The sequence below is a fragment of the Phocoena phocoena genome, chromosome 11 (genome assembly GCF_963924675.1).
Source record: "Phocoena phocoena chromosome 11, mPhoPho1.1, whole genome shotgun sequence".
Taxonomy (NCBI): domain Eukaryota; kingdom Metazoa; phylum Chordata; class Mammalia; order Artiodactyla; family Phocoenidae; genus Phocoena; species Phocoena phocoena.
The window spans coordinates 62397529-62416436 of NC_089229.1; the positions used below are offsets into that span (position 1 = coordinate 62397529).

The 18908-nt window shown below is 43.9% G+C and overlaps 1 protein-coding gene across 1 annotated transcript in view; it reads right to left on the reverse strand.

The window, feature by feature from the left end:
* Positions 1-420: 420 nt before the first annotated feature.
* DIP2B (disco interacting protein 2 homolog B) overlaps positions 421-18908 on the reverse strand; it is a 239676-nt gene continuing 221188 nt past the window's right edge. Inside the window, exons 29-38 of the mRNA XM_065887981.1 lie at positions 17373-17482; positions 16752-16882; positions 14960-15128; positions 13976-14146; positions 12926-12987; positions 11986-12043; positions 10924-10998; positions 8829-9006; positions 6825-6948; positions 421-4522 (exon numbers count right to left, since the gene is read on the reverse strand). Of these exons, the coding sequence (XP_065744053.1) occupies positions 4270-4522; positions 6825-6948; positions 8829-9006; positions 10924-10998; positions 11986-12043; positions 12926-12987; positions 13976-14146; positions 14960-15128; positions 16752-16882; positions 17373-17482 (1331 nt within the window). The 3' untranslated portion in view covers positions 421-4269. The remainder of the gene's footprint in view (positions 4523-6824; positions 6949-8828; positions 9007-10923; positions 10999-11985; positions 12044-12925; positions 12988-13975; positions 14147-14959; positions 15129-16751; positions 16883-17372; positions 17483-18908) is intronic.

Sequence of the window (18908 nt, forward strand, 5' to 3'; positions counted from 1 at the left end):
TAATTCAAGGACCAGTTTCAGTGTCTGAGAATATGCTCAATTTGATAAAAACTTCCATCAAGTTTCTTGAAACCAGGAAATGGGAGAGCAAATGAGATACTACCTTAGAAAAGCTGAAACCCAGTCCAATTACAGATTAAAAAAAATAATAATAACATGTATGATCAATAGTTTAAAACTACCAAATGCTACAGGGGTAGGAGGAAAACTAAGTTATAATTGGTCTGGACAAAAGGCTTATTAGTTTTCAAAATGATTCTCTACTGTTCCTCAATCTGGCCTCCTTTTATAGAACTGATTTGCTATAACTTCGGATCTCTGTGTTCATTTTCCTTAGACCTCTCCAGGTATCTTTGGGTCTTACCATCTGAAGTTAAATTTAAAATTTATTAATTCCAATTTATCAATTCTCCCAATGTGTGAAGCATTAAACATAATCAGGCATCAATATTTATTAACACAAGACAAAGGAAACACATTCAATGAGTTAATAGAACACTGTCCAGCCAGATGTTAAATTTAAAAATGTATATCTAGTCTAATTTCAAATAAATAAAAAAAAACTTTATACATAATTACACAGTACTATAGTTTGAATCTGACACTGGTAAATATCTTGACAAAAAATAAACAAAACAGCATTTAGGACTAAAAAATTATTCTTATATCTTTACACTCTCTTCCTCTGGACAAATAACATGGCCCATCTACATAGACCTAAACCAGAAATGTTGAATGAATGATAAAGAAAAGGCCTATTGTGTATTTGGAGTACTGCAGCTTGCTCCAAATACTCTTGTTTTTACACGAAAGCAGACAACAAAAACAACTCTAAGGCATAGATCATGTTGGAGTTTGAGGGTGAGGTGATAACTCCTCATTGCTTCAGTCTAAAGATTCCTGGATATTCAAGGAAAGTAATTTATTTGGCCAAGATATTGAGCACCATGCCTGGGGCACAGACCTTAACAAAAAAGCCTAAGGCCTCGGGCCCTTTGTTGATTCAACAAAAGCGTTAAGCAAGCATTGCCCAGGGACTAAAGTTAAGGAGATACTCCTATGACCAACAGACAGGCAATGGTCCCTAAACAGCCTGAGGCAGCACAACTTCAGGAGGACCTGGTATGGGGAAAGCAGGGGCCCTTTATGAGGCAGGAAGGAAATAAAGAGTGTGGATTCACTGATGCCCATTAGCATGCTGGTCATTCCCAAGGTCTCACTGACGCAGGAGATGGCATTTGTTCTGAGGAAGCCCCTTCCTGATCTACCTGTTACTTCTGCTGAGAGGCAGAAAGAGTTTCAAAAACTTTCAGATGAATAGGTTTCTCTTATCTGAAATGAGGGCTTGCTATTCTTTAGTCCCCCCGCCCCCACCCCCACTCCCCACAGGCATAAAAACCCAGACACAATATGTTCCCAAGTTTTGGCCAGGCTGTTTCTATTAATAATGGTCTTTGGGGCCTCTCTTAAGAGTCGGTTCTACCACAAAGGTTCTACTTAATGTGGAAAGACTAAGAGCGTTGTGTCACCAAGAGAAAGTTTTCTTACCAAGTCTGCAACAGACTAGGCATCAGATCTGTAGATGATCCCACAAACACCTCTAAACTAATGACTGACTCTCTTCCCCTTCCAGAAGATACTTTACCAGAGTTACTGGTGAAGTTCCTGAAAGACACATCTTAGCATCTTAGTTTTCTCTCCTCCACCAGCTTATTCTGGCTTTGGGGGATAGGCAAAAGATAGACAAAGCAGCCACAAGGCAGAACGCAAAAAAAATAACAATAAATCAGAGGCCTGAGGAACTTCAAAACTAGGTAATCAGCCCCTAAATAACTGGGAGTTGGCCATACCATGAGATTAACGGAATATTTTATTTGAAGGAATGAGTATAACCTGCACTGTCCAGTATGGTAGCCAACAGCCATGTGTGGCTACTGAAAACTTGAAATATGGCTAGTCCGAATTGAGATGTGCTTAATACGCACTGGATTTCAAAGACATAATATGAAAAAAAGAAAGTAAAATATCTCATTAATAATTTTTTATATTGATCCCATGTTGAAGTGACAGTATTTTTCATATATTGTGCTAAATAATATATTAAAATCAATTTCACCTGTTTCTTTTTACTTTTTAAAATGTGGTTACTAGAAATTTTAAAATGACAGACGTGGCTCACAGTATATTTCTAGCAGACACCCTAACTTGTGTAATGAGAATTATGAAAGCAACCCATAGGACAGACTCTGCCTTACACCTTCTTCTTAGAACTTGTGGATTACGGAGATAGAAGATCCTCAGGGTCCCTTGCTTTGATTAGTGAATCATTAAAAACTGTCTTAAGAAAATTACTTTCCAGATAAGCAGGCTGTTTTCTCTGCTAGTCACTGGATTTCTTACCCCAATGCAAGTGCTTTTTTCCTGTACATCCTAGAACCTCTCCCATCATGTGTAAGTTAACGTCATCCAAAATGTTGAAAAAGAGATCTGGAACTGGAAAATGTCTTGAGGTCTTCCCTCTGCGGAGAACGAGTTGGGAGGAAAAGAGGGTTATGTAAAAGGGAGGCAATAAAGTGGCTTTGAGTCATGAGACTGTGTAAGGGCAGCCCCCCAGGAGTGCTGCCGTGGCGAAGGGTCTGGTCTTTGCATTATAAACCTTATTTTCAGGGTAATTACAAGTCTAAAAAATTGTTTAAAAACATATTTAGTTTACATGATGTTACAGTGGGGTAAATAATATGTATTATTAAAATAGTCTAAATAAATATTTACACAATAGACCAGAGTGGGTCAAAGAGAACCATTCTGATTTAACAAGTTAACTCTGTTCACTTTGAGTTTTTTTTTTTTAATTTTAAAAAATATTTCTGTAAGAAAAAAATAATAAAATTCAACTATATTCAAATATGTGAAGTATCAGACCAAAGAAAGGAAACCGAGCCAGAGGCCAAACTCAGTCCCAGGCTCTGTCCGCTTGGCCTGGGCACCACAGTTATTTCAAAAGAGTTTCTTGCATACATCAGACTTCCCCTATTTCAGCATAAGCCTGGCTACTTTGGCAACCCTAATCGGTCAGTTCTGAGACATGCAGTTACGAGGCCTTATGCCTTCGCGCGACTATTGATCCCACTGCCTTCCCAGCCTATTGCTCTTGTTCTTAAAATCCCCGCCCTCGTGAACTGGAAGAACAGAGGATGCTCTTCAGTCCTCAGAAAAGAAAAGCTAGATGTATAACTGCCGACACAGTATACAATGGGCCTGGAAAAGAGGAAATTCTAAATTCTTATGCAGTCATTCTAAACGTGAAAGACGGTTTCAACACTGGGGGCCGGAGTGAGTTATTCCGGTTCCTTAGAACTGGGTGGGATCTAATGAATCTTAGCTTTTCCTAACATTTTGATTTTTCAGCTGAGATTATTCAGCTTGTAGAAACAGGCTGAATTCTTAAAAGCTTAAGCTGATTCTGGGAATGTAAGCTTAAAAAACAAACATAGGCAGCTTCAGTTTATAAAATACACCAGCCAACAGAGACACAGTACAATGTGCAGCAAGACCTGCAAACAATTTGCACTTTTTAGTCACCTATTCAATTACACTGCATCCAGAGAATACAGAGATTCTCTCAAAGTAGAAATGTTTCTACTTTAGTTGTTACAACTATACAAGCCAATTCTTCAATTTTTAGCTGAATTATGTGTATTCTTATTTACATGTTTAAAACACTGGTCAAAATGTTTTACCATCAAGAATTTTATATATATAAAGTAATTCTCATATTCAGTGGGTTATCTGATTTGCTATGGGTCAACTGAAAGTAAGCCAAGTAGTTCTGTGTTAACAAAACCCGCAGAATGTCTAACTATGGTAAAATGGCAAAATACAGTACAGAGCGGGGAACTGTGTAACTCAGACTACCCCCATCACATGAATTCATTAAACTCCCTTACAAAATTCTAAAACAGCATTAGATAAAAATACAACTATATACAACAGATGAAAAAAATGCAACATGGATGTAATTGCTTTAGTAACGTGCTGCTCACACTACGTCAAAGCTCATGACCAACAGGCTGTTAATATTTTTTTCGTTTGCTACCACAGAATTCCCCTTTCCTGTGTGTCACGTGATTGTAGAATCCCACAGGATGAGATGAAGGATATAATGTAGCCATCTCAGCTTATTTCACACCATATGAAAGCTTCCTCCTAGTCACGGGTCTTTGGTCCTGTGGTTTTGCAGGATGGCCCCTGCAATCCCCACAAGGCTGGTTACATGTTATACGCCACATAGATGGGGTCCAGCTGGTCAGCGAGGAAGCTGTCACGGAGGTGCATCCTCTGCTTCTCTCCTCTGGAGTTGATGGGGATAACGCCTGGGTCCACCACAACTACGACGCCCACGATGAGGTAATGCTCCTCCAGGACGACATTTGTCACTAAAGGAACCAGATCTAGGGCCTCCTGTTCAGAGCCACACAGTTCCACAACCACCACGAGCAAGTTGGTCCACGTGAACACGGCACTGAAATTTCAATGACATTCAGTTAACATGTCATCTCTTACAGTGTCTGCCCAAGACTTAACCCCATTTTCCCTGAAAACTGCCTTCTCGCTTGGATCCAACCAGAAGGCTCTCAGCCACGTCTTTAATACATGACCTTGCCCCTATGATCACAGCTGATTAGCTGAGCCATTTAAAATCTCTTGGGAGCTACTGGGCATATACCCTGAGAAAACCATAATTCAAAAAGAGTCATGTACCAAAATGTTCATTGCAGCTCTATTTACAATAGCCCAGAGATGGAAACAACCTAAGTGTCCATCATCGGATGAATGGATAAAGAAGATGTGGCACATATATACAATGGAATATTACTCAGCCATAGAAAGAAACAAAATTGAGCTATTTGTAATGAGGTGGATAGACCTAGAGTCTGTCATACAGAGTGAAGTAAGTCAGAAAGAGAGAGACAAATACCGTATGCTAACACATATATATGGAATTTAAGAAAAAAAAATGTCATGAAAAACCTAGGGGTGAAATAGGAATACAGACAGACTTACTAGAGAATGGACGTGAGGCTATGGGGAGGGGGAAGGGTAAACTGTGACAAAGCGAGAGAGAGGCATGGACATATATACACTACCAAACGTAAGGTAGATAGCTAGTGGGAAGCAGCCGCATAGCACAGGGAGATCAGCTCGGTGCTTTGTGACCGCCTGGAGGGGTGGGATAGGGAGGGTGGGAGGGAGGGAGACGCAAGCGGGAAGAGATATGGGAACATATGTATATGTATAACTGATTCATTTTGTTGTGAAGCTGAAACTAACATACCATTGTAAAGCAATTATACTCCAATAAAGATGTTAAAATGAAAAAAAAAAAACCTCGTGGGAGTTTGGAAGTGGGAATGAAAGTTGTTAGCTGGTCACCTGAACTGAGGACACGTGGACTGGAACGTTCTGGGGTAGCAGGTGTGCAGAGAAGTACAGAGAATGGCTCTTCAGGGAGGAGAGAAAGAATGAAGTGGATGCCCACATGGCTCTAGAAAGTGAGAAGATGGTGGTTCCTGATGGCCTTCCCATTCCTTGTTTCTACCTTTCTTGAGATCCAGAGCTGGTCAGAGACTTCTAGGAACCTCTGAGATAACCAAGTATTCTGTCCATGAACTCTCTTTTGCTTAAGTTGTTTTGAAGAGAATTCTTGATATTTGCAACATAAGAGCTTTGACTAAGATTATTATCTATATTATAATACCAAACAGGAAGGGAGTTGGCCTGGCCTCATCTGAACTCAGTGCCCCATACACGCTCTCTCCTATTGTGCTATAAGGTAGAAAGTTGCCTTACATTCAGTGGGGTTTGCTGGGTTAGAAGGTATGACCTGACTTGTGTTTTGCAGTGTTGAACTGCTTTGAAAAACAGATTCAGTCCTTAAGAAAAATGTACACAATATCTGGTAGCATCAAAAGTCAAATGGTTAAAATTGGGGGTAACCATGGCACCCAACTTCTCTGCATTGTTCTTACACCTCATGGGCATTGTTCAGGTCTGTTCAGAGGAGAGACTCTGACAAAAGCAAGACAAAGAAGCATCTGGAAAGCATGAACAAACCATTAAAAGAACTGTGGCTACTTTGCATGAAAAGAAAAACAAAAACCTGAGAAGGACACACTGACTTAAACATGTATAAAAAGAAACGGGATGGATTCTGTACTGTTAAGAATCCACGATGAAAGCAAATAGGTAAAAACTACAGAGTTTTAATTTTAAGAAATTTGTAGTCAACGTTGAGGTCGGATGATCCTTTGTCAGGGATAACGTAGGGGGAATTCCCGCACTAAGAGGGAAACTGGACCAGATAATAATAACAACCCTTTTCATCTGCTTACCATTTGATAGTTTACAAAGTACATTCTCACTGGATCCTCCTGATAATCAGGAAGGAGCAGAGGAGGCATTTTCAGATGAGGAAAGCAGCCTCTTTCCTTGGGAACGCTGGCAGCTATGGGCCTTCCAGCTGGGTCTTTTGACCTGAAAGTCATGGTTCTTCCCACCACCCTCTACCGACTTTCTAGAGGCGGATGATCAGTTAGGTCCCTTCCAACGGTAAGCGCCTACCATTAAAAAGGACCCAGCCCCACCGCGAGCCCACGGAGCCTGTCTTAGCAGACGGCACACTGCCAGACAAGGATCAGTCCGTTTATTTTCTGGCTCCCCTGGAGTTCCATAGCCGTAGGTGGTCTGCTACAGACGGCTGACTACAGAGCAACTTTAACTGGTACTGTAGCTGAGGGGGAACCTATGCTGTGCAGGGGATTTACCATTCGGCCATGCTCCTGTGGATCCGAGACACCGAGGTCTCGATGTCAATGGGGTGGTACCGCAGGCCTCGCAGTTCCAGTGTCTCGTCCAGAGCTCCCACCACGTACAAGGCATCGTGACGCTCTGATGGGGAGAGAAAGAGGAACCTGGTTCATCAGATGCACTGAGTGTACTACATCGTTGGAGTTAAGAGCACAGGGTCCAGACTGCCTGCCACGTCACCTGGCGCCACCACTCACCAGCTCTGTAACGTGGAGCAATTAACTTAAATCTCTGAGTCCTGCTTCCCCTCTGTGAGACAGGGGTAATAATAAATGGCTGCTGTGAGGATTCAATTCATATAAGGGAGTTAATATGATGCCTGGTTCACTGTAAGTGCTGAAAACATTAGCTATTGTCATTATTATTATTACCACGTGCCAGGAATTGTGCCTAGTGCTGCGGAGACAAAGATGATATAACATGATTCCTGCTCTGAAGATACTTACTGTCTAGTGAGGGAAACACACACACAACAGATGTCCTATGGATGGACATCAGGTGGGATGAGGTCAGCCCAGCGACCTGAGTGTGCACTAGGGGCCCCCCTCCCCGAGCTCAGCTCAAGGGTTCAGAAAGGGAAAAGCTGAAGCCATGCTGAGCTTTTAAGGATAAATAGGAATTAGCCAGATGATGGCTGGGGAGGGGAGGAGGGGAGAGGATTTGAGATGGAAAAGAAGTGAACATATGTCATTGTTCCTAGACATCTTCAAGGACTCCACAGAGACTCTAGTCCTGGTTATTAATAGGCTTGTAATCCCGCAGGACGTTGCAGAAATCTTTTTTTAAAGATTTTATGCACACACTGCATACACAAGGCTACGTGGTTTATGTCTATATAGATACTGAAAAGAAGAAGAGAGATGATTTAGCTAGGTCTACAGAATGTTGTATTTTCAGGAAAAGGAAGATTTCTGAAAAATTTAGCAAAACAAACTGCTAGGAGCTGTTGGAGAGAGAAGGATGAGGAAGGCCAGCAGAGTCCCATCATACAAGAGCTGAAGACTGTAGTAACAAAAACAACGGAAAGAGTAGCTAATGACTCTCGAGTGTTTTCTGTGTGCCAGTCACTGTCCCAGGCACCTGAAGGCATTATGTCATTTAATCTCACATCATTTCCACAAGGCAGGAAACGTTATCACTCCCATTTTCCAGGTAGGAAACTGAGAGGTTGAGTGAGTGCTCAAGGTCATACAGCAAATGACAGAGCTAGGCTTCAAAACCAAGGCACCTGGCTAGGGATGCTTCCCTCACCACCAGTATGTTATTCTACTTCCCCGTGAAATATGGAGACACTCTGGAGCTGGTCAGTGGGGAACAGATGCAAGGGGCGAAGGAGAAATGACTTGGCTCAGTTCCAGCTGTTCAAGTCCAGTGAGTGATCTGTGTCAGTTCTGGGTGTGGATGATGCAATCGGTGCTGGGTATTTTAAAATGGCCATTCATGCCATCAGGAAGGTTGAAGTCACGGCTTCACTGTGGCTGCCCAGTGGGCAGAGGATGACTGGGGGCTGCTTACACGAGAGCCCTGCCAAGCAGGCTCGTGTCCAACGTAAGCCGCCGAAGGGACAGAGGGCTTCGGCAGGCTGGCTCCTCTGCACTGCCTCCCGCTCGCAAGGCTTAGGAGCAAGGGACTAAAGATGGAATACCTGTCCCAGGAGCTTGCTGAGGGCAGAGTCCTGCCAGAGGCATCTACCCATCACCAGGCACATCTCTATGACTGCCTGGCTGAGCCAACCCACAGTTCAGGGATGCTGACACGGGGCCCCAGTGCTTATTTCCTGGGTCCTCTCTGAGGGCAAAGTCTTACTTCAAATGAATACAAATTCGTCTATGGGTTCAAGAGTCGGAGAAGGGAATAATTCAACACACACACTCCACATCCAAAGGCAGGCTGCGGAAGGCCAGCCCGTGCTAGGGGCTGCAAAGCGCAGCAGGACAGGGGTGAGGAACTGCTGAAGATACCTCCGGTGGCTGCTGTGAGCTCGGTCCGGCGGACAAAACCCAGGTATCCTGTTCGAGCCCACAGGGTCTGAGCAGGATCCCCAAAGCTGAGGCGGGTGTTGAAATGGTCAGCTTGAAGAGTCTCACTGTCATAGATGGTGTAATAGCCACTGGCTGTATGGGGACTGTTCACCCAAATCTACAACAAGAAAAAGCACTGGTCACATTTCACCAGAATCAATTCAGTTCTCTGGGACAGATGATTTTGGCTTAATTAATTAATTTTGGCTGCACTGGGTCTTAGTTGTGGGATCTTTTAGTGGCGGCATGCGGACTCTTAGTTGGGATGGGATCTTAGTTACAGCATGTGGGATCCCTGACCAGGGATCGAACCTGGGTCCCCTGCATAGGGAGCACAGAGTCTTACCCACTGGACCACGAGGGAAGTCCCTGTTTTTTTTTTTTTTTTTTTTTTTGCCCCGGACGCGCAGGCTCAGCGGCCATGGCTCACGGGCCCAGCCGCTCCGCGGCATGTGGGATCTTCCCAGACCGGGGCACGAACCCGAGTCCCCTGCATCGGCAGGCGGACTCTCAACCACTGCGCCACCAGGGAAGCCCCCTATTTTGGTTTTTTAACTTCATTTTTATAGTAACAACACAGCTGCAACAATAAAGGCAGCTGTCAGTTATCAAGTGTTTACCATGTGCTCAACAGTATTATATGCCTTACCTCCATCAAACCTGACATATATGACATGACAATACAGTTTGTACTACCGTTATTCCCATTTTACAGATGAAAAAAAAAGGAGTTAAGTAACTTGCCTAAGATGCAGAAACAAGGAAACCTACACCCAAGCCTGGGTGGCCACAGAGGTCGTGCTCTTAACCTTGAGGCTACATTGCCTCCCTGGCTCATTTCTTTCTTTCTTTCTTTCTTTTTTTAAAAATAAATTTATTTATTTATTTATCCTTGGCTGCGTTGGGTCTTCGTTGCCGCGCATGGGCTTTCTCTAGTTGCAGTGAGCAGGGGCTACTCTTCGTTGCGGTGCACGGGCTTCTCATTGCTGTGGCTTTTCTTGTTGAGGAGCATGGGCTCTAGGTGCACGTGCTCCAGTAGTTGTGGCACGTGGGCTCAGCAGTTGTGGCTCACAGGCTCTAGAGCACAGTCTCAGTAGTTGTGGCATACGGGCGTAGTTGCTCCACGGCATGTGGGATCTTCCCGGACCAGGGCTTGAACTCATGTCCCCTACATTGGCAGGCGGATTCTTAACCATTGAGCCACCAGGGAAGCCCTCCCTGGCTCATTTCTCAGCCTCTTTCAGAGTCTCACAAATGCATCAAGGGATCATTTCTATGCTCTGAAACTAAGTTACGAAGACCGCAGGAAAATACTACAGGCTATTTGAATATACAATGTAAACACAGCAATAGCTGACGATGGTAACAAAACTAGTATTCACTGTGTGACAGGCACTGTTCCAAATATATGACAGATACAGGTATTAATGCATTTAACTGTCACACAGTCCTACGAGGTGGGTGCCATTATTACTTATGGTTGAGGAAACTGAGGACCAGAGAGGTTAAGTAACGTGCCGAATCACAAGAAGCTGGTAACTGGCAGAGCCCCGGTCATCTGCCTCGTGCACCCACAACATTGCTCCCAGTGAGCTATGAAATGAGATATCAGTGTCTCTCAGAGATTTGGGGGAAGAAAAATTAAGTCTTAAATATTTTTAAACTAATACAAAAATGGATACATTTTGGAATAAAATATGTATAAATTTTAAAAATTTAAAATTTGTGGCTCCTTTTAGTTCCACTCCTTAATAGGTGGGAACAGGTGGGATTTGCCCATTTTCCTTTTCAGTTAAGGGTATGTCAGTGGACCTATCTGGGACTAGTTCTAGTTTGGGTGCCTAAATCTTCACTCCATCTTGGTCTCAATTTCCCCTCTGTCCATTTTAGTTTTGAGCCTTACAGAGAAAGATGAAAACTCTCGAAAATTCACCATGAGGGAGAAGCTATATCCACAGTTTCCTGACTTCTAAAATATGAACCCTAAAGTCTTTCACTGCTGACTCTTCAGAGTAAAGGGGAAAATTATACATACCTCTCCCAGGTGAGAGTCTCCAACAGGCCCTTTGGTCTCTGGATTAACAATAACTACTTTCACTCCAGGTAAAATCTAAGAATCAAAGAGAAAACACAAAGACGGGGTTCAATTAAATCTAATGACCTATAGGAAATGCAGTTCCCCACCCCCATCTCTTTAGTGAGGTGAGGGAGTGTACAAAGGCAGGAGCGGAGACGGCGCTCACGGGATTGTGCTCAGTGGAGACAGAGGTATAACAAGATTCAACCTCAAAAATAAACCGGGGGGCTTCCCTGGTGGCGCAGTGGTTGAGAGTCCGCCTGCCGATGCAGGGGACACAGGTTCGTGCCCCGGTCCGGGAAGATCCCACATGCCGCGGAGCAGCTGGGCCCGTGAGCCATGGCCGCCGGGCCTGGGCGTCCGGAGCCTGTGCTCCGCAACGGGAGAGGCCACAACAGTGAGAGGCCCGCGTACCGCAAAAAAAAAAAAAAAATAAACCGGGAGAACTTCCCTGGTGGTGCAGTGGTTAAGAATCCACCTGCCAACGCAGGGGACACGGGTTCGAGCCCTGGTCCGGGAAGATCCCATGTGCCATGTCTCAGGGCAACTAAGCCCATGCACCACAACTACTGAGCCTGCACTCTAGAGCTCATGCCAGAATTACTGAAGCCCACACAATGGAATGAAGAGTAGCCCCCGCTCGCCACAACTAGAAAAAGCCTGCATGCAGCAACGAAAACCCAACACAGCCCCCCTCCAAAAAACCAAACAAACAAACAAAAAAACACCCCACAGGGCTTCCCTGGTGGCGCAGTGGTTGAGAGTCCGCCTGCCGATGCAGGGGACGCGGGTTCGTGCCCTGGTCCGGGAAGATCCCACATGCCGCGGAGCGGCTGGGCCCGTGAGCCATGGCCGCTGGGCCTGCGCGTCCGGAGCCTGTGCTCCGCGGCGGGAGAGGCCACAGCATTGAGAGGCCCGCGTAACGCAAAAAAAAAAAAAAAAAAAAACACCCCACAGAAAACAAAAACCAACTACTTCTACACACAGACCACCTTCCCAACGGTTAACAGAACAAATTACCTTTCCAGACTCTGAGAGGAGTAAACTCTGGGGGGCACCCCGTTCCACAAGACGAACCCTGCAGAAAAACAATATTTACAACATAAGAGCCTTAAAAAAAAAAAAAAAGACTGCACTGCATCTACCACAGCTATATACACTGCCTCCCCAAACCTCTAATCTATCTCTCCTCACATCAGAGCAGAGTTTCTCAAACTCAGCATTACTGACATTTTGAGTCAGATATTTTGTTATAATTCTTTGTGAGACATTATCCTGTGCACTGTAGGATGTTTAGCAACATCCCAGGCCTCTACCCACTAGGTGTCAGTAGCATCCCCTTGTTGTGACAATACATATGTCTCCAGACACTGTCAAATGTCCTTTGGAGGACAAACTCTCCCCAGGCTGAAAATCACAGCACTAGAGACGCTCTGCCTGTGCAGCCTGGGTCACTGCCACGGGCCACACGGTGAACACAGCCCAAGTCAGTGGGACTCAGGAAGAGGTCCCAGAGCCCTCCGCCAGGAGCTCCCCTTGGCGTATAGCTACGATTCACCTGTGAGCTGATGAGGAGGAAGGCTTTTACTCCTGGGGCTCAGATAAAGTGTTGTTTCAAAAACCCTACTCTGCCTCATTTATTCTGTCTGTCTCAGTTATTTTTAAACTTCCAGAGCAAAGAGTCTATCCATTTTAGTGTAATTTATGTCAAATGTTACAAAATACCAGTGTTGCATTTTAATATTAAAGAACAGTGCAGCAACTGTGAGAATTAAAGCTTTCTTCTTATAAATGAAAACCTTATTAGGTATTAATAATGAAAATGAATTTCTTCCCTTCTCCCATCACCCCGGAAGACACCAACAAAAGGAAGGAGTGGGGAGAGCTGACTTTCTCGAGGCCCAGAACTTTTCACGCTTAGGAACGCTAACAGAAGGTAAGCATAACCAAGCGACTGTACCTGTCATGTCTTAATGATTTCAGATCTACATACACAGTAGTTGGGTCCGGCCCTGAGGTTCCCTAAAGGAAAAGAAATGTATTGTTTACTTAAAATTAACTGCATGGTATTTCCATATTTTACATTTTCAAATCAAGAAATAGATAATTTAGTCACATACATGAAAAGTCCAAACTCTATTTTGAACGATGAGGCAGGGCTATAATGAAAGACACTCCTGGCCCCGCTTTCTTCTCATCTTTCTTTCTTTCCCTCCCCCAGGAGAGTAGAGTAGGCTGGGGGCCGAAGCAGCACTGAAAGGTTACCAGGCTGAGGAGGGTCCTCACCCCTGGACTCAAGGCAGGGATGAGACAGACCAGCATCCATGGGACTCTCAAAACCAGCACTGTCCCAAGCTGGCAGCAAGGGGCCCACAATGGGCTCCAAAGTTGAAGCGTCACGATGCTGCTCCAAAGTCATCCGACCACAGACACAGAGGACCTGAAAGTATCCACCCATTTACGCCACCTTCTTTGACTCTCACTCTTGTCCATGTCTGTATTTGCCTTATGAGCTTCCAAGCTACATAAAATCAGACTCAGTTCTTTTCTGTTATTTCAGCCTCTTTTCTGTTATTTACCCACCAAGATAACATGGCAAAATTGCCATCTGGCTGGAGAAAAGAATGCAGGCTTATTTGTACTTCTTTTGCAAAAAAAAAAAAAAAGGCGTAAAAGATGGAGGAGACAGAAAACAAAGGGTAACATATAAATAAAATTCAAATAGGACTCAGAAATCTTCTCGACTCATCGTCTTGGACCATAAAACCACTACTTAGAGTAAACATTTACATTAGAGCTCAATTGCTGGGCACAGCTCCAAGTGCTTGGCACCTAGAAACTCAGTGGTTCTACAGAACGACCCTGTGAAGGACGATGCTACCATGTTCATTCTACAGATGGGCAAAATAAGGTACAGTGAAGTCCAAATAAAAAGCCCAGAGGCCTACAGCAACTAAGTGGTAGCCTGTGCTCTGAGCCCCCCACACAAGCAAGATTTCATGATAGTCACCTGCAAACATATCGCTACATTGACTCTTGATCCAAAAGTGGTGCTGACAGCCCGAGGGGACAGACCGATGTCCTTGAAGAGCTTGGAGAAGGACTGCTGGAGAGCAATGCGGGGCCGCTCCTCAGCCACCACCACACACGTCCGGATGCAGGAGAGGTTGATTCCCCTGGTCTGTAAGACACCACGCACAGGAGCTGAGGTCAGCAGAATCACAGAAGTGCTGACCAAGCAGGGCCACTGCTCTATCTCTTTGGTCAGGAAAAGCCAAGGAACTATGTGTTCTCACCTCAGACACCCAGAGAAAAGATATGCCTTTTCAGAAAATGCCAAGGAATTCCACTAAAGTCATTACCCACTGGTCAATATGCTCATTCTCTATTTCTTTCCTCTTTCACCTAAAAATCTTAGGTTTTCAGCAATATATTTTTAATCCCTCTTTATTTCTGTACCTTACATTTCTCTCTATTTCAAATGCAGAGATGGGACTGAGAGAAAAACAAATTTAGCAACACAGATATCTAACCTCTTATCTCTTTTTTTCATTCTTAAAGTCACATTTCTCTACTAAAGAAAATTCAGTGTTTTTTGACTCTCACATGCCAGTTAGACATATGATCGTGGGATACACTCATGAATGAGCGACCTTATCTCTGGGGCAGTCATCAATCTCTGAGATTCTCAGGCTGCAAATTCTATTGGGAAAAGTCCCCTTGGAGGTCACAGTTTCTGTGCATCTTCACATAAAGTCATTTCTGTTCAGCCTCCTAACAAGTTTTACCTTCTTCTCCACAATGTAAGAATCAGATTAAACTCTGAAAGAGTGCATTAAATTAGAAACTGAAAGAGATAAACTTCCTGAGGTTTACAAACACCTGTTTGCCTAGAAAAAAAGCAGGCAGATATGTCTGGCCAACCCAAGGTGGGGTATCATCACGTCTGGCCCATTTCTCTCAGGACTGTCTCCTGGTTACAGCTGCTTCTTACCTTCAGCACCTCCACTTGGTTTCCAAGCCCCTTGGTGCAGAGCTCCATTACTGAATAGGAGCAGAAAGTGTCTCTTATTTTGTACTGGTTGACCGTGGAGAGCCAGAGGAAAAGGTTGTTTTCCAACTCCATAGGAGGAATTAAGATGGACTGGTGACCTGAATAGACACTGCAATGAAAAAAGGCAAGAGCTGACATTATCAATTCATCCTAGAACACCATCAATTTAGCAAATATTTACTGAGCATGAAGGACAGGGTTGGGTCGTATCAGATATAAAGGTCTAAGAATCAGCCTTGTTCCTGTGTAACTCACAAGATACAGTAACTACAGAATAAAGCAGACTGTGGAAGGTGGTAACTGAGATGTGAATAAAGGCCATCACGATCACAGAATGACGAGCAAGTCATTCAAACTGGGCACGCAAGGGGCGGCAGGTGTTTCACTGAGTCGGCGACAGTTGAGCTCGGGCTTGAAGAATGAGGAGGAATTTGACAGTGGCTGGAAAAATGGGGAAGCTGGTGAGGGCATTCCAGGCAGAGGGAAGAGCATATGCAAAGGTACAGCAATATAAAATTACATGGTGTGTGTGAGGTTGTCAGAAATAGGATTCCAGAGTGAAATACTAAAGCATAGAATGCCTGGGGAGTTGTGAGAAGTGAAGCCAGAAGGGTCAGGGCCAAACTGTGAAATCACTGATCTATTATTATATGAAGGAGTTTAGAATTTACCCAGCAGGCTGTCACTATAGCTTGAAGCTGGGGTAAAGCTAGTTACACGGAGCGGGTATTGGAGACACGAGTCACTGAAGGCTGAGAGACAGTTAGGAGAGGCTGCAATAATCCAGGTGAGAGAGGACGAGGGCTTGAACCCTGACAGTGCACCCAGGATAAAAAGGAAGGAATGTCAGAGTCCTGTATTGTATGTACAATCTCCAGCCGTGAATCCTCAACTTCCTAAACCTTGAATATAGACCAGAATAACTAGGAGCCCAGGAATCCTGTATTAAAAAAAAAATACTGGAATTGTGGTCTCCACCTCTGGAGATCTAGGTTAGTATGTCTAGGGAAGCCCCATTAATTTTTATTTTCACAGACCCCTAGGTGATTCTTATGTAGAGATAGGTTTAAGAATAATGGAGCCAAAGGATCTGACATTTAATTGGAAGTGTGACATAAAGATATAGAGTTGAAGATAAGGCCCAAGTTCCTAGTGTGGGCCCCTAGGTGGATGACCCCATCCTAAGAAGAATGGGGACACAGAAGGAAGATGTTGAATTGAGGCATCTGTGAAGCATTCATGAAGATGCCCATCAAGGAGGTGAAAATGCAGGCTGAGATGAGGTCCTCTGGGAGGAGAGTAGAAGGAGTTGGGATCTGCTATCCCACAAGGAACAATGTGGCCAATGTGCTACTTTCAGGCCACATGCTGTCACCCATCTCATTACATTCCTTCCTGCCAAGCCTAGGGGGTGCATTCTGGCTGACACAGTACGACATTTCACCCAAGTGTCATCCTTCTACTTGGCTCTGCTTCTAAATTGAGGATGACAGGATGGAGCACAGAAGAGGCAGTAAGATCACTGCCCTTTTGTCTGAGGCATAAAACTAATAGAAAGAGGGAATACAAACAAACCAGACAAACATCGAAGATACATTAGATGCACAAATTCTGGAAAGCATCAGCATTTTATCGAAACTTTACCAAATTAAGGGAGCAAACGGAAGGATGAGATGCTCACAGCCTCAAAGATATTCCCATGCATTCTGTTTCTTTGCTTTTCCATGCCTACCTGCAGAGACACCAGAGTGCAAAGCCAAGTCCACAGTAAGGGTCAAGGCAGATGGCGATCTGCCGAGAGGAATACAACTCACACTGGAGCTTGATGGCTCTACAGAGAGCATTGACCGCAGAGTGGGACATCTGGAAGGTAAGGAACATGGAACAGGATGGAACTGGCATCCCACAGGCAGAAAAGCAGCTCTAATGAGAGTTTTGAGAAGCTTACATTCCCTCCAGCTCCTCAAAATGATGTATATTTTTCACTGCTTCAAAAAGCCTAATCTAAGTCTAACTGAAGGGTAAGTCTATCTGTTAATTTCTCAATACTGAGTTTTATGAAATACGAATCTATGACTTCATACTGGTTTGAACTAACTCGTGTTATCTGTTGGCTTCTATGCTAGGTTCAGAACACTTCATAACACAAATTCCTTGGGATAACTTATTCCGGAAGAGCCAATGCTTTTATTTAAATATAGCAGTGGCCCTTGATCCTCTGCCTACTGGTCTCTGGTACAACCAGCTGGCCTCTCCGTCTGAAGTCCCTGGGGCAGTGGTCATCTCTATTTTTTGCAGCCCTGGCACTTTACCAGCATCCAGTGAGAGAGTAAATATATCCCGACTACTCTACCTTCACTCCCGTTAGCATGCCAGTTGTGGAGACACTAAAATCAAGGTACGCCAGCATCTCAGGAGTGGGTGGTTTGTACAGCTGAGGTAACCTTTTCCTGGGTAGATCATCTGCAAGGAAAAGAAAAAACCCGATGTCAATCGACACGTTGACAACAAGATCCTACTGTATAGCACAGGGAACTATATTCAATATCCTCCGATAAACCATAATGGAAAAGAATGTGAAAAAGAATATACATATATGTATAACTGAGTCACTGTGCTGTACAGCAGAGATTAAACACAACATTGCAAATCAACTACACTTCAGTAACATTAAAAAAAAATCAGACACATTGGAACTCGAAAATCATTGCTCTTCAACCGGTCTTCTGTGGCTTTGCTATGGCCACACTTAGCTTCTGGGATTTGCTAAAGCTGAGGCTTCTCGTATTTAACCAACCGGCTCACATATGTCACTCCTAGAGGAGGGTTGGGGTTGAGGGCACCAATAGACAATATAAGCAAGGAAATTACATCAGGCAGATGTATTTACTAGACGATTAGAGAAGGGTAATATACCATAGTAGCTGAAAACACAGGCTAAAGAAGCAGACTGCCAGTGTTCAAATCCCAGCTCTGCCATTTCTCAGTGATGTCATCTTGATGTTATTTAACCTCTTTGTGTCTGTTTCCTTATCTCTAAAGTGGTAATAATACCTGCCCTCCCAGAACTGTTAGGAAGTTAATTCATATAAAGCACTTTAAGACAACTCAAGAAGCTTTACTTGTTATGCTGGTTTCAAGTTAAAGTTCATTATTTACAGTTTAGTACACGTCACAGTAACCATGGACTGCTTTAAAAGTTGGACAGTTTTTCTCCAAGGTAACATGACTGATTTTAAGAATGATAATCTAGAATTGGGAATTATTTTCCTTTGTTCTTTTATGATAACCTCTCCCTTCCCTCCAAATTTCCTTTATAAGCATGTCATATCCAAAGATATCAAGGATGTCTCTGGCCCCAGCCATGCCTCCTCAATGGCTCCTTTGGCTTTCCAGATCAAGAAACGATTCTGACTCTGACTTTTCAATCTCTGTATCATTGGGCACTCATCTCTGGTCAAACCAAAGACTTTCTCTATCACCTTCAACCCACCTCTGTGTAGGGAAGGGCCACTCAAGTACCTAAAGAAACCTTTCTGTTGTCTGTATCACAGACCACATTCCAGGTCTTCCTGAAACATGACTGAGTCCAGTAACCACAGTAGATCTATCTACATCATTAACACCAACACAATCCACTTGTGTTACATATTATAAATGACTTCGTCTATATCCTTAAGTAACATATGTAAAAAAATATAGCTCAGCATCTGGACACAATAACCATAAATAGATGTCATCCCTGCATTTAAATCCACATAAATGTCCCTGAAGTGGACACTACGTGATACTTACTGAAAACTGGTAGGGAGGAAATAATGATTAAGGGGCTGGGAGGGGAGCCAAACTGACTGGGTTTGAATTTCAGTTCTGCTACTTACTTAACCTC